The following is a 14,827-nucleotide window of genomic DNA, read 5'->3' on the forward strand; positions in this document are numbered from 1 at the left end:
GATCCTGTAGGCGTGTTTGCTCCCTGCAGGTGCTCGGAAGTCGGGCATGACCATCTCCTGGCAGAATGACCCTCTGCCCTCGCAGCAGTGCTACTACCACCCGCACGGCAGCCTCCCTTCCCCAAGCAGCACCGAGTCCAACCCCTATGTCAGCCTGGACAGCAGCCCTGCCCCTTCGCCCAAGCACACGGACTACACGCTCAGCCCCCTGTCTCGCCGCAAGAAGCTCTTCACCTTCTCACGGCCCCCGCGCAGCCGGGACACAGACCGCTTCCTGGATGCCCTGAGCGAGCAGCTGGGACACAGGGTCACCATCGTGGATGATTTCCTCACGCCGGAGAATGACTACGAGGAGGTGAGCTCCATGGCCTGGTGTTTGGTGGTGCCCCATGCACTGGGTCCTTGCTGGGGCGGTGGCACAGCACGGTCAGGCAGGAGGGAGCAGTGCAGGCGTTACAGCCTGGGAGGCTCCTGTGGTCCCTGTGGTGGGAGGATGGTGAAGGAGTGCAGTGCTCCAGGCAGAGAAGTGTGGACCAGGGCTCTCCCAGGGTGCAGCCCTGGCTGCAGGCGGCTCGTCCGGGGGTCCTCGCTGTAGAGGGACTCAGGCTAGCCCAGCTGTGCCCTGTTGGTGCTGCTTCCGCCAGGGTGAGCCCCGTGCAGGCATGACCCAGGGCACTCTGCGCTGCATGGCACTGCTGTGGGCAAAGGTCTGTCCTCCCTGGCACACAGCAGGATTCAAGGGAAGGTGCTGGAGGGCTAGTGGCAGCCCGAGCACACTCCAGCCTTCAAGGCTCTCCCTGGGCAGAAGGGCGGAGTGCGGGAAGGGGAGCTCGGCTGTTTCCGTGCTGGGTGGCTGGGAGTGGAAGCCTTCCTCATGCTCTGGTTCCACCCTCTTTCCCAAATCAGATGAGTTTCCATGACGACCAGGGCAGTTACATCACCAACGACATGAGCAGCACTAGCGAGTACATCAGCAGCAGCGACGAGGGGAGCTCCCTCACCTACTCCACCCTGTCTGATCACATCCCCCCGCCCCCACTCAGCCCACCCCCCCCACCACCCCCTCTGCAGTTCCACGACCCCAAACCCGAGGCCACAAAAGGCAACCCCTCGCCTGCCACCAAGCCCCTTGTGAGTCACCTGCACCCTGTCCCTCCCCCGCCCCCACCCCCGCCTCCCCCACCAGTGCCGTGCGTACCCCCCATGCTGCACCGAGGCCTCATGCATCGCCGGAGCGAGTCCAACCACATGAGCGTCAAGCGGCTGCGGTGGGAGCAGGTGGAGAACTCCGAAGGGACCATCTGGGGGCAGGTATGAGATGGAGCCCGGCTGGTGGAGGCAAGGAGTTGTCGGTGGGGGCAGGAGAGTCTCGTGTCCAGAAGCTACACTGAGATCTTAGCAGCAAAGCTGCTGATCAGAGTGACCAAACCCAGCCTCCATGGCTGGCGCCTGAATGGTCAGGAAGGAACCGTTGCCCCAAGCAGCAGCAGACTCCAAGTGCACTGGCTGGGGGCATCTTTCCCTTCCCTCGGAGCATTAGGTGCTGGAAACGAATTGGAGCAGGCGGATGCGGTGGCCTGTCCCAGGCGCTGTTCTTAGTCTCCTTGTCTGGATCAGAACCCAGGGCACCAGGCGAGGGTCAAGCACAGTGAATACTGAAAAGCACAGGACGTGTTCCTGTCGCACAGTGCAGCGGGGAGCAAACCTTTCCGCCTGGGTGCAGCAATGTGGACAGGAGCTGTCATCAGTCACCAGCTGTAGGAAACTCTAGAGAGGCTAAACTGCAAAAGCAGAGAGATGAAGAGAAGAGGGCACCAAGCCAGCAGGGGAGCGGGGGTGTGAAACAGAGAGAGGGTGAGAGATTGGGCCCCGCAGCGGTTCCCTTTAGACGGCTGCACAGAGCATGCTGAGCTCAGCCAGCCCTTTGCGAAGCCATGAGAGCGGAGCTGAGTCGCTGTGAAGCAATGTGGGAGAAGCTGAGCCCAGCAAGACTGAAATGCCAACCTCTGGCTTCCAAAGCGCAGGGCTGCTCAGCCTGCCCGTGCTGTCTGGCACAAACGAACCACCGGGCAGTCTCGCACTCCCTGGGTGACCCGCTTCTGTGAATTAACTCATACATAGTGCGTTGTGTCATCTGGAAGGCAGGGTAGATTCGCACCTTATAGACTAACCAAGGAAGGAAGAAAGGAAGGCAGAAAAGCAAGCCCAAGCTGCCATGAGCTGAAGCTCACTTCCATGAAAGGACATACAAAAAGCGGAGTACAGGGAGAGAGAAATTAGGAAGGAGAGTGAATTAACATCAAGTTTGCTTGGCACCTTAGCTCCCCCCACCCTTTGGGAGGCCTGAGAAGGAATTATTTCCACTCAGGGACTTCTCAGCTGCAAAAGACCCTTGAGGTCTCTGGAATCCCCATTTTGGGCTTCAGTGAAATCACCTCCACCTGGGCAACACGCTAGAGTGTGATGAGTACTCTGTAGCATTTAGTGCGTGTGTGCGACCTGCCTGGTTGGGGGAGCCTGGGGGCAGGAGAAGGGGCTGTCCTGAAAGAATGAATCACTGGGTTCCTTCCTTCTCTCTGAAAAGAGACTAGGTCCTTGGGGATGCCGTCAGCTCTGCTATCTGAAGTACCTCAGTTCTGGGGCAAATGAAACACCAGAAATAACAGGCCCCAGGGGCTGCTGCAGTCACAAGGAAAACACCACAGACTAGCTCTGAGCTTCGGTGGGGGCGCGCAGCACTGAGTTGCGGGGGCTGGAAGGGAGTGCAGCCTGGCCTCTCCCCTGGAGCCCCACTAACCGTTGTCCTCCTTTGTCTGCTGCAGCTTGGAGAAGACTCCGATTACGACAAGCTGAGCGATATGGTCAAGTACCTCGACCTGGAGCTGCACTTCGGCACTCAGAAGCCTACGAGTAAGTCAGCGCGTTTCCCTGTGCATTCACGTTGTTCCCAGAGTGAGACTGACACTGAGCAGACACGGGGACACTCTCATGGCAGAAGAGCAGGGGTCAGAAAGAGAATACCTTCACCCAGGCAGGCTGTCAGCATAGCACTTGTCCGCTGTATTTCACAGTAACATCCCCCATGATCTTAATAACAACGGAGATTATTGAAGCAGAAATCCTCTTAAAATCTCCCTGTTCTCCATCGATGGTGTTTCTGTTCTCTGCATTTCAGTCCCCCCGGGCAGTGAAGCTGAACAGGACAGTTTCACCTCCTGCTGCGTACCTGTTCACTTTCACTTCCCCGTTCTCATGCTGTTGTGGTTGGGCTCCCCGCCAGCTACGACAGCGATGGGAGAGTCAGTGTGCAAATACTGCCTTTTGCTGCCATGAAGAAGGTCTTTTCCAAAGGACAGAAGCTTAGACCTGGCCCCCTAATGCATGCGCAGCGTTGTACCCAGCCACAGCACACGACTTCGACAGCTGTGTGCACTGTAGGGTAACAGCATGTGCAAACGGCCGACCAAAGCCCTCGGCCCTTCGCCCAGGTGGTTCCTGGTGCATGCTTGCAGGAGAGGCAAATGTGAGCGAGGGGCAGAATCCTGAGGTTCTTTCCGCTCCTTTGAAAACCAGGCCTGGAAAAGCCATGAAAACATGTGAGTTCACAACAGGCTTGTGTGTTGTGAATTAACTGAGCTTGTGAACAGGCTTGTGAGCACCTCCCCTGTCACGTCCAATGCATTCCCCAGATCTCAATGTTGGGTCTAGTGGTAGCTGACAGAGTCTTTTTAAATCATCATTGTGGTTCTGGGGTGTGATAATTACTGCTCTGGGTCTAGGATTCCCAAATCACAGCTCAGACAAGGTTCCTTGGGTGAATCTGGTATCTTTTATTAGACCAGCCCAAATGGTTGGAGAATAGTTATTAAGCAAGCTTTCGGGTTCAAAAACCCTTCGTCAGGCTAAGGAAAGTTTTTGAACCCGAAAGCTTGCTTAATAACTATTCTCCAACCATTTGGGTTGGTCTAATAAAAGATACCAGATTCACCCAAGGAACCTTGTCTGCCTGTGTCCTTAGACCAACACGGCTACAACCTACACCACTGCAAGTCACAGCTCAGCTTTCATCCCAAGAAGTCAGTCCGTTCCCCAGAGGTCACTGAGCACCACAAATCCTGCACAGGGCAAGGGTGGAGCTGGGGCAAGTGTCCGGAGGGCGTGGGGGCTGAGAGCGCTGCCTGGGCTAGAGGAAGCATTCCAGGTGCAGCAGAGAGGGGAGCCCGGGAGTCCTGGTCTGCTTTTGTAGCAGAGCAGCTCTCAGGAAGGGACAGTCCATTTTGACTGTTTGTTTCTCTTTGGCTCTGTGCATACGTGTGTATGTATTTGTACGTGTGTGTGTGTGTGTGTGTGTGTGTGTCTATACACAGGCATGCACAGGTGTGTGTGTACAGGGGGGCAGGGCTTGTTTCTTCTGGGGCAGAAAATGTATGAGGATCCCTCTGCCTCCCCCCTGGGGCTGGACCAGCAGGGAACCAGCTCTTGGAAAGACAGTTTGGCACCGAAGAGCAGGGGCTGGGGGGCAAGTGGGGGTGCCAGCTTAGGGGGTTTGGCAGGGTGGGGCTCTTCTTAGGAGCTGTCCCCCCAGGCAGGTCTTGGAGCAGTGCAGATTTCTGTGCATCTCACCTCTTGTTTTGCCTTTTCCAGCTCAGCACAAGTCTTCCATTCAGGACATCTTTGAATCGCAGCATTCAAGGATTCCCGGAGCCATTGTCATGCGTCAGGCATCAGTCCTGCTCACTCACTCTTTGGTTGTTTTCAGCTATTTCCTTTGTCTGGAGCCAGCAGAGCCTGCCCTTACCTCTGATTAAATCTTTCAGTTTCTCTTCCAGAGCCAGCGCTCATGCCTGAGTCCTTTAAAAAGAAAGATGTGGTTGAAATTTTGTCTCACAAAAAGGCCTACAATACATGTAAGTAAATCCCGGAGTGAGTGCAGCACCTGCACGGGCCCCAAGCTGGAAGAGCGGGGGCCTGGGAGGGTAGGACTGGAACGGTAAAAGGAGAGCGTGTCTCCTGGACTGGCAGCAGTGAGCAGGGCCACGCACAGAGCCAGTGCCACGCAGTGCCCCTCGTAGTCAGCAGATTCAGCCTGGGCTGCAGGGGAAAGGAAGGCTCAAGGGAGAATTCCAGAAATGGGACGTGGCTCGTTGCCTTTGGGGGGACTTTAGCCCACTGGTGGGCTGAGAGCTCCAGGTTAATGGGGTGGCCCCTTGGAAAGTTGCCTCTCCCTGGCAGGCAGGGGAGGACACGCAGAGCAGCAGCGATGGCAGGGCAGGACCTAAAGCATCTTTACAAGGCTCCAGAATGATCCAGCATGCCTTCGCCCAGTGACCGGCTCAGGGCGCTGCCCCCACAGGCCCAGGCATGAGGCGGAGAGCTGGCCTTGAAGGCACACCTTTGCCCACCCAAGAACGCAGCTGGACTTGGTTGCCCTCTGCCTGGAGGTGCTGGGGGATGCTGAAGAGGAGGAGGTTTCATGCCTCCTCTTCTGTGCTGCCCTCCCTCCACCCATAGGATGTCACTGAGCCCCCCTTAGCTCAGGGGGGTCCTGCTGGGAGACCAACTCCTGCCACGTACAAGGGTCTGCTCTCAAGTTGTCAGTGCTGATGTTCCCTGTGTTGCCTCCTTATTTCAGCTGGAACCATGTTCCATAACCACTTGGGATAAAAGGGCCAGGAGATGGGACCAGGCAGCTCCCGCCTCAAGGTCGTGGCTTGCAGTGAGGGCCAGTTGGGAGAGCTTGGGATGCTGGACTTGTCTGGCCCAGTTCTAGCTTGGGCAGGCATCCCCTTCTCCAGAACAGCGTCTCTGCTGGCCCCACTCCAGGTTTCATGGATTCATAGATGTAGGGTCAGAAGGGACCTTGTAGATCTTCTAGCCTGACCCCCTGCCCTGGGCAGGAGACAAAACTGGGCTCATATGACCTCAGCTAGGTAATCGTCAAGCCTCCTCTTATAGACCCCCAGGCTAGGAGCCAGCACTACTTCCCTTGGAAGTCTGACAGAGAGGGACGATCTCCCCCATCAGAGTGGGGCGCTGGGGGTGGCCCTGCCTTCCCAACTCCATGGAGACATGCAGCATAGCCCCACGTGGGGACTGGGCTGCTCCCCTGCCCCTCCGCTGATGCTCCTCCTTCCCCCAGCCATCCTGATCGCCCACCTCAAGCTTTCGCACATTGAGCTGCGCCAGATCCTCATGACCATGGAGAGCGACCGCCTGGAGCCCTCGCACATCAAGCAGCTGCTGCTGTACGCGCCTGATGCTGAAGAGGTTCAGCAGTACCAGAGCTACCAGGAGAGCCCCAGCAAGCTGAGTGAGCCCGACCAGTTTGTGCTGCAGGTAACGTGGCCCACAGCACACGAGGGCCTGGGGGTCCCAGGAGCAGCAGTGTCTGTGGGACGGTCCTGCCATCTGCCAGCAGGAGGGGAGAGGTCCCATGGCTTTTGCCCCCAAACACTCAAGCCCATGTTGTGACCGTGCGGTATGGTGTAGCTGTGAGGTTCTTTGCATTGTGTTGTCCAGTCTCCGACGGATATCGGTTTCGGTCAGTCTCGGTCCACGGCAGTGAGAACGTAAGAACTGCTGTTTACTGGGTCAGACCATACGTCCATCATGCCACGTCTCCTGTGTCGCACAGTGGCAGAGAGTGGATCCTGAACGGGAGAGTGAACTGGGTCTGACCAGGGTTTTTTCCACTGTTCCTTTCTCCCTTGCAGCCTCCAGCATTTAAGGTCTTGGAAGTTCTAATGCAGAGGCCATGCCCCTTACGCCCATGCTCAGTTGTGACCGATGCCCCTTTCCTCCAAGCATGTGTCCAGTCCCTTGTGAATCTGGCTGAACTCTCAGCTCCCACCACATCTGGTGGCCATGAGTTCCACCCTTTAATGCCACATTGGGTGAAAATGAACTTGCTTGTCTTAGTTTTACACTTACTGCCTGCTAGTTTCATGTTGTGACTCCCCTACTTGTATTGAGAGACAGTGGGCGCATCTACACGTTCAGTAGATTTCATAGACATTAGGGCTGGAAGGGACCTCATCAGATCATCAGGTCCAGCCCTGTGCCCAAAGGGCAGGAAGTCAGCTAGGGTCAAAGGATCCCAGAAAGATAAGCATCCAAATGTTTCTTAAAAGTGCCCAGAGTAGGTGCTTGCATCACCTCTTGGGGGAGTCTAGTCCAGGCCTTGGGGGCTTGGACCGTGAAGAAAGTTTTTCCTTATGTAAGGAAATGTGTAATGTGTCATAATTGTGGTGCATTACAGGCAATTACAGGTACTAAATTTAATGCGCTGTAATTGGCACTACTGTGCAGTAGCACTGGTGCATGTGCTTTTGTGATGCTAATGCGCAGTAGACTAATTCTACTGGGCATTAGCACTGTTTTTGCCTGCTGTGCTAATGTGCAGTAGAGTTACTCTACTGCGCTCCTAGCGTCTTGTGTAGACGTGTCCAGCAAGTAGTAAATCCCTATTTACGTTCTCTTATCGTGTCCCCACCTCAAGTGTCTCTTTTCTTAACAGAATAGACCTGGCCTCTTTAGTCTCTTGTCATACAGAAGCCCTTCCATACCACTAATCATCCTTGTTGCCCTTCTCTGAACCATCTCTAGTTCTTCTCTATCACGGTTGAGGTGTAGGGACCAGAACTGGGCAGTCTTCAAGGCGTGGATGCACCATGGATTTATAAAGGGGCATGACCGTACTTTCCATTGTGTTCACAGTTCCCTTCTTAATCATCCTTCATGTTTTGCTTGCCTTTTTGATGGCTGATGAGCACTGAACCAATGTCCACAGCTGAGCGTTAAGGGGCTGCTGAACAGCAAGTGCAGTGCTTCCCAGTCCCTGCACTGTGCTACCTGCATGCGGCTGCCAGGAGGGGGAGCGTTTCTGGGAATGTTGCAGGGGGTCGAGGCCAGCCGACGGGGCCCGCAGTCACATCTTGCTCCCTTTGCTCTCAGATGCTGTCAGTGCCAGAGTACAAAACCCGGCTCCGCAGCCTTCACTTCAAGACCACGCTGCAGGAGAAGACAGAGGAGATCAAAGCCAGCTATGACTGCATCTGCAAGGCCTCCCTGGAGCTGAAAAGCAGCAAGAAACTGGCGAAAATCCTAGAGGTCAGAATATTCCTTATTTCCGCTCACAGCCGCTGGGGGGCATGGCGTCTCCACCAGAACAGCCGAGCGTCTGCCTCACAGTCCCCGGCTCCTTCTCCTCGCAGGGGTCTGTGCTGGCAATACCCTGAGGCCTGCCATGACAGCAGTCAGACACATAGATTCATAGATTGTAGAGTCGGAAGGGACCACAATGGATCATCGTGTCCGACCCCCTGCCCCGGCAGGAAAGAGGACTGAGGTCAGACGACCCCAGCCAGGTGTCTATCAAGCCTCCTCTTGAAGACCTCCGAGTCAGGTGATAGCACCACCTCTCTTGGAAGCCCATTCCAGATTTTGGCCACCCTTACTGTAAGCAATGTCTTCCTAATGTCTAACCTGAATCTACTCTCCACTAGTTTGCACCCGTTATTCCTAGTTACTCCCAGGGGTGCTCTGGCAAATAGTGCATCTCCAATTCCCTGTTGTCCCCCCTTAATAAACTTAATCGGTCTTTCACGGAGGCCACTAATCATGCGAGCGGCCCTCCTCTGAACCCTCTCCAGATTCTCCGCGTTCCTCTTGAAGTCCAGCGCCCAAAACTGGGCACAGTACTCCAACTGTGGCCTGACCAGCGCCGCATAGAGGGGGAGCATCACCTCCCTCGATCTGTTGGTCACACATCTGCTAATGCACGACAAGGTGCGATTGGCCTTGATGGCCTCGTTGCACTGCTGGCTCATGTTCATCTTGGAGTCAACTATGACTCCAAGATCCCTCTCAGCTGCTGAGCTGGTCATCCCCGAGCCTATAGGTAGGTGTGCTGGGGATTCCTCCTCCCCAGGTGGAGTACCTTGCATTTCTCTTTGTTGAATTGCATCCTATTTTGTTCTGCTGATCGGTACTGCTCACCTGTGCAGTATTGGGAATGCTGAGTCCAGGGATCCTCTGCTCTGGCAGGCACCTGGGATATGGGCAGGGAAGTCCATCAGCGGAGAAGTCATGTTGAATCCATTGATTTGATGCAGAAATCCTGCTTCCATTCAACCTCCCTGCTCCTCCCTTTTCAGTTACTCAGAACTTTCTCTTCTAGTCACTTGCTGTTTGTAGGTCGGTACTGCTCACTTGCGCAGTGTTACTGTAAACTTGGACCAGCCCTGAGCTTTGTAAGGTCCAGTCTGCTGGAGGGGATTCTGCTCCGATTGCCTGCGGGGGTGTCTGCTGCAGGCTTCTTCCTTTTCCTCCTAGGAAGATGAAGCTGCCCTGTGAATAGCAGCTTGCATGGGACTGGCGCACCCCAAGTGAAGCCGCAGGGGGCTGTAGCGCCCACCTAGCTCATGTTCAGGGCTGGTCCTGGTAGCAGAAACTGGCAGATGTGGGCTGCCTTCTTTTAGGCTTCGCTGACCTGCTGCAGTTCTTCCTTGTCACCTGTAACTCCGGAGATGAAAGGCTGCATCTCCTGTGGCTGGCTGGGCCCTCAATGTTTGCAGCTCGTTGTAGCAGCATCTGGGGCTCCAGCTCAGCCCTTGCTGGGATGCACTTAGAGCAGAAATACAGGCAGAGTGACACATCCTCAAGCTCAGTCCTAGCTACTCCCAGGCTAATCACCTTGCAGAGACAGAGTCCTCCTGCTCTTGCTGCTAGTGTGTCCCTGGCCTGGCAGACCAGCTCTTACCTGCTTGAGGACCTGCCCCTTGTTAGCACCCAGTCTTGGCTTCTAAAGCAGTAGGTCACAGCAGAGACCTTTCCACATGAACGAGGGGTTGTCTTAATGATGCCTGTTCCCAGCCTAGTTCACACCTTGTTAACACTTCAAAAGCAACAGCTGGGTACAGATTAACCTGGGGCTCTGAGAGATTACCCTGCTCCAAGACTGAAGTCCAGCTGCCAAAGCAAAGGGAGGCCCCCTTTTCCATGCAGCAGTAAGGGAACTCCCCCACACTGTGCCCACATGCAGCTGAGCATTATACTGAGCTCAGCCTGGCGTCCCATGAAGCGCTGCCATCTGGACAGTTGGGGCCGCAGACCAGGGCACAGGGGCCTGCCAGGAAAGGGGCTCGGTTTCACTGGAACTCGAAGCTTAAGGCCAGATACCCCAGGCTACCTGCAGCCTGCAGCTCCCACTGTGCTCTTGGATGGCCAGGCCCCTCCTAGAGGTCACTCAGCAGTAAAGTAACCCAACGTGGAAATGTGCAACCCTCTCGCCTCTCCTGAGGATGCCCTGCCCTGTTCCATGTACTCGGCGAGGGGCTGCATTCCCTGGCTTCTCCTCCCAGGCAGCAAACCGGGAACGCGGAGTCCAGGGATCCTCTGCTCTGGCAGGCACCTGGGATATGGGCAGGGAAGTCCATCAGCGGAGAAGTCATGTTGAATCCATTGATTTGATGCAGAAATCCTGCTTCCACTCAACCTCCCCTCTCCTTCCTTTTCAGTTACTCAGAACTTTCTCTTCTAGTCACTTGTTGTTTGTAGGCTGCAAAGGCCACTCCAGAAGCATGATAAGCATCCCGGTTGCAAGCCCCTGCTGACAGTGTTACCGTTCCTAGGCTGTTACCGGTACCTGGGCTAGTTAGCTTAAAGCTAGCATTATGACATGTACGCTGCACTGCTGTCCGAGCAGCGACTGCAGGGTAGACACGTTCAGGCTGACATCTTGCACACTGTTTGAGCCCACAGGTGACTGAGTCCAGGATATTAACTCAGCTCAGTTTCTTAAGGGGGAAAAATGACCCAGACTGCCCAGTGGCATTACTCAGAGACAGCTGGGCGAGGCAAGCCTGGTGCGATCTGCAGCCGTCCTTTGAAAAGGGAAACAGTTAAAAGTTGGAAGAGAATTAGTGTCCATAGCTGATGGGGGTGAAGAGGGTGCTCCTTGGGAGAGAACAAGCTCTGGCCACCTCCCAGCTCCCTGCCTACATTGTCTGGGGCTGCGCTGCTGCAGACCATGTCCATAGCCCCTGAGCTCGCGGGATGTGCCGTGCCTGACTCCTGCATTGAATGCCAGCCTGAAGAGGGGCTCCATATGCAACGGCCTAAATCTTGCCCTTGTTCCTTTAGTGCCCTGTAATGAAACACTGAGGTTTTTCCTCATGCTGCTCAAAGGCTGTGTGTGTCTGGGCCTGTGCCCCACTGCTCTGGGTCAGAAAAGAGCCAGTTCCTCAGCATCTCTCTGATGGATGCTGGGTATCCCAGATCCAGCAGCAGGCTTGGATCAGCCTCCCCAGCTGTTCCAGCTGCACCGCCTCCCATCCAGTGCCTGGCACGGAGGGGTGGGAGAGATGAGGTGGGAGGTAGCAGGCCAGGGCTTGGTGATGGAGAGTTCATGGTGCTTCTCTCTGCAGTTTGTGCTGGCCATGGGAAACTACCTGAACAACGGGCAGCCCAAGACCAGCAAGACGACGGGCTTTAAAATCAACTTCCTCACTGAGGTGAATGGGTAGGAATGCTGCCCTGGGTGGGGGTGTTCTTGACACCTGGGGCACAAGCTCCAAACGTGCTATACCATGTGCATGCACTAGCAGGCGTGGACCACCTTAGCACCCCATACAGGGAGCACGGCAGGGGCAGGTGCTGGGCCCTGGACAGCAAAGCTGGCCCTGGGGCACGGTGCACTGGCCTGCGAGGGGCCGAGATGCCTTTGGCTCCTGTGTTGGGAGTTGCCTGTGGGGCTGGGGCAGGGCCCCTGCTGGGATGGGAGAGGATGAGCACCTTTGTGCCCTGAGGTGTGCTGGTGTCAGGAGAGGGAGTGAGCTCCCAGGCTGGGGGAGAGCTGCTCTCCAGTGTCTGGCATTCCCATGCTGGATAACCGTTAAACTCCCACTCAAATGTTAATCCCTGAAGTGCTGTGGCTGGTGGAAGAGGAAGGGTAGAGTGAACCCTGTGGGGCAGGGGGTCCCCATGCTGGCCCTGTGGTAACCGCGTGTGCCGGCTGGTCGGGTGGCAGGCTGTGCCCTCCAGCATAGAAGCATCTCTTCCCCTACTCTGCTTTGTTCCAGCTGAACACAACCAAGACCGTGGATGGGAAATCCACGTTCCTGCACATTCTTGCCAAATCACTGAGCCAACACTTCCCAGAACTTCTGGGCTTTGCCAAGGACCTTCCCACAGTGCCGCTCGCTGCCAAAGGTAAATGGGCAAGATCTGCAGGTAGCATCTGGCCTGCCATGGGGCCCAGGAGGGGCTCCCCTTGGATGGCCCTGGGGAAGCACCTCAGGACTTAGAATCATAGACTTGGCACAACCATCCACAGGGGTAGCTCAGGACCTGGGAGTTGGTCATGATCTGGAGCCATAAACACTGGGACACAGAAGCAGAAGCTCCCTCCTGCCTCACTGAGCCCCCACGGTTGCTGCTGCAGGTGTTTGCAGGTGCCTCGAGCTGGGAGGCTGGTTTGGAGCCCCTCTGAGCTGGACCTCTCCTGTGACTTGATTAGCCTTTGGAAATGGGTTAATCCCCAGGCTGTGCCTACTGGTACCTGGTAGGCAGTAGAGCCAGAAGTACCAAAATACCACATGGGAGGCTCTTTTCATGGTGTTTTTGGCCCTGGGGGAGGCAGGAAGCACCGGCTATCTCAAGAGTCTGCCCCTGCTGCATTCCAGAGGCCCAGGGCTCCTGTGCCCCTCAGTGAAGCATTCCCCCTCTAGGGCATGTATTATTCAGCCCATACCCAGCCCTGACTTGAGCAACCATTGGATGCCAAACCCTGCTGCCTTGTTGGAAACATCTGCAAGCTCCCATTCAGTGGGCTTACCAGACATTGGTTCCTCTCACCACAGTGCTGCGCAGCTGGGCAGCAACACCCAAAACTGCCCAGAGAGACCACAGCAGAAGCAGGCTGGGAGCCAGGCAGCCGCACCATCTGCAGCCCCTTCCATTTGTGGTGCGGGCGTGGGCTGTGCTCATTATGGAGCCTGGCATGATTAATCACTATGATACACTACAATAATGTGTAGCAGCAAAGAGCACTCTGGTATGCCCTGCAGACAGGGTGCAATGGGGGAGAGCCACAGGCTTTGTTGCAGCGTGTTCAAAAAGTCCCGTGGTGCTCAGGCTTCTGCTGCTGGGATACAATGCGCACTTGTTACGTATGTCGAATACAATACACGGGGCTGGATTCCCTCTCATGCTGCAATGAAGTGTTTAGGAGCGATGCTCACTGAACCGCACTGGGGTTAAGGTGATGTAGAGGCAGGAGTCAGGCCCCTGGATCTGAATTCCCCCAGTGGCTGCTTTTTCTTTCTGTGCTGGGGTTAAGCTCGCTACACCCCCACCAACAGCACCTTGCCCACTGATTGGTAACTGCTCCTCAGCCCTTGCACTTCTGTCACCTGCTCCATCTGCCTGAACGGGCAGTTTCTCCGAACCCACTGGGGCTGGGAAGAAAGTCATGTTCTCTCCTCCCAGAGGCCCGAGTTCACCCACAATGCAATGCAGTTGTTACCGCAATCCCACGGGAGCAGGGTTCGCTGGGACCTGGACAGGTGACACCTCTGGATCAAGAGGCGGGTGGCTGTGAAGCTCTTTGTGTGAAGCTCGGGCTTGGAGCTGCCCAAGTCATGTCTGCATCTCAGTGACACTATCTTAAACCCTCCCCTCATTTAGTGAATCAGAGGATGCTGACGGCAGACCTCAGTGACCTCCACACCACCGTCAGTGAGATAGAGACGGCCTGTCGCAACATGCCAGCTACTGCCGAGGACCGGTTTGCTGCTGTGATGAGTGTATCCTTCCACAAGAGGGGTAGATCACAAGCATCCCTCAATGCTTTCCAGTTGAGGCATTCGGTTGCCTTTGTCCTCCTGTCCGGTGAGTAGCCAGTGTCCGGGCCAGAAGGCACCGCCCTGTGCTTAGTGAAGGGCACGCCTGGGACTTCAACGCCCTGTTCAAGTGGGGAGGCCCCTCAATGCAGCCACACTGCAATCCTTGCAGAGCTGGAGAAAGCCGCCCCCACTCTGTGGCCAGCAGGCTTTCCTTCTGGTCTCCCCTCCTGCTCCAGGTGGTGCAGGGAGAGAAGTGTACACATGTGAAACCACCTCTGCTCGGGCATGAAGTTCTGTTAAACTCGCCTCTCATGTGCAGCCACAGCAGATCCTTCCTTACCCTGTGTGTGCCATGGGGAGCATGATCCATTCTGGGTTGGTTTCCCTTAAGCTGCTCCTCTCAGTCCTTCCTGGAGAGTGCCCATCCTGCCATCCAGGCCCTGGAGGAGCTGCAGCAGAAGTCCATGGAAGAGTTCAGCAAAGTGCTGTCCTTTTTTGGGGAAGACTCCAAAGCGACGACATCTGAAGCTTTCTTTGGCATCTTTGCCGAGTTCATGAGCAAGTTTGAGGTGAGCTGCACTTCGGTGGGGCCGTCGGCAGGGGTGCTGCCTCTTGTGGAAACCAGAGGTGCCGTGGGGTCAGTGCAGGTTTCACTGGATGCTTGTGCCCAAAGGCGAGTTAAATCCACAGCTTTCCCCAAAGCTGAGTTCAGAAGCTGACCAACCTGGGAGGCCGGCATGGGCCCACAGCACTTCATCTCGGTAGCCTGTGGTTTGGATCCTGACGGGAGAAAGTAGCAGCTGCTCCTTGCTGGCTCTTTGGAAGGGAAAGCCTGCCCTAGGTGTGAGCACACCAGGTCCCACAGTCGAAGCTGACTGGCAGCCTTGCAAGTGGGCCCAGTGCAGGGGCTGAGGACTGCCTGCGTATGCTCACATGGGGACCGGTGGTCTTTTAAGGACAGATGCAAAGCCCTGGGCAGAGCC

The 14,827-nt window shown here is 55.8% G+C and overlaps 1 protein-coding gene and 1 long non-coding RNA gene across 9 annotated transcripts in view; one reads left to right on the forward strand and one right to left on the reverse strand.

Annotated features, from left to right (window-relative positions):
• The window catches only part of GRID2IP (Grid2 interacting protein), a 70,653-nt gene that overhangs the window by 53,942 nt on the left and 1,884 nt on the right, over positions 1–14,827 (forward strand). For 5 of the 7 annotated variants that reach the window (XM_059716266.1, XM_059716264.1, XM_059716269.1 and 2 more), the window contains 10 exons: positions 30–355; positions 907–1,311; positions 2,823–2,910; positions 4,818–4,907; positions 6,140–6,336; positions 7,954–8,109; positions 11,427–11,513; positions 12,081–12,210; positions 13,687–13,805; positions 14,249–14,413. In XM_059716266.1, the coding sequence (XP_059572249.1) occupies positions 30–355; positions 907–1,311; positions 2,823–2,910; positions 4,818–4,907; positions 6,140–6,336; positions 7,954–8,109; positions 11,427–11,513; positions 12,081–12,210; positions 13,687–13,805; positions 14,249–14,413 (1,763 nt within the window). The remainder of the gene's footprint in view (positions 1–29; positions 356–906; positions 1,312–2,822; positions 2,911–4,817; positions 4,908–6,139; positions 6,337–7,953; positions 8,110–11,426; positions 11,514–12,080; positions 12,211–13,686; positions 13,806–14,248; positions 14,414–14,827) is intronic. The other 2 variants (XM_019485465.2, XM_019485470.2) reach the window with 1 other exon arrangement.
• LOC109282684 (uncharacterized) lies at positions 3,072–9,847 on the reverse strand. Of its 2 annotated transcripts, none has more exons than XR_009456190.1 (3): positions 9,761–9,847; positions 4,624–4,851; positions 3,072–3,575 (listed from the first exon to the last, which is right to left on the reverse strand). It is a non-coding gene; the product is annotated as an uncharacterized LOC109282684 (long non-coding RNA). The 2 variants fall into 2 exon arrangements; XR_009456189.1 differs by lacking the exon at positions 9,761–9,847 and adding an exon at positions 8,998–9,727.

Source organism: Alligator mississippiensis, chromosome 13 (genome assembly GCF_030867095.1).
Source record: "Alligator mississippiensis isolate rAllMis1 chromosome 13, rAllMis1, whole genome shotgun sequence".
In the NCBI taxonomy this organism is placed as follows: domain Eukaryota; kingdom Metazoa; phylum Chordata; order Crocodylia; family Alligatoridae; genus Alligator; species Alligator mississippiensis.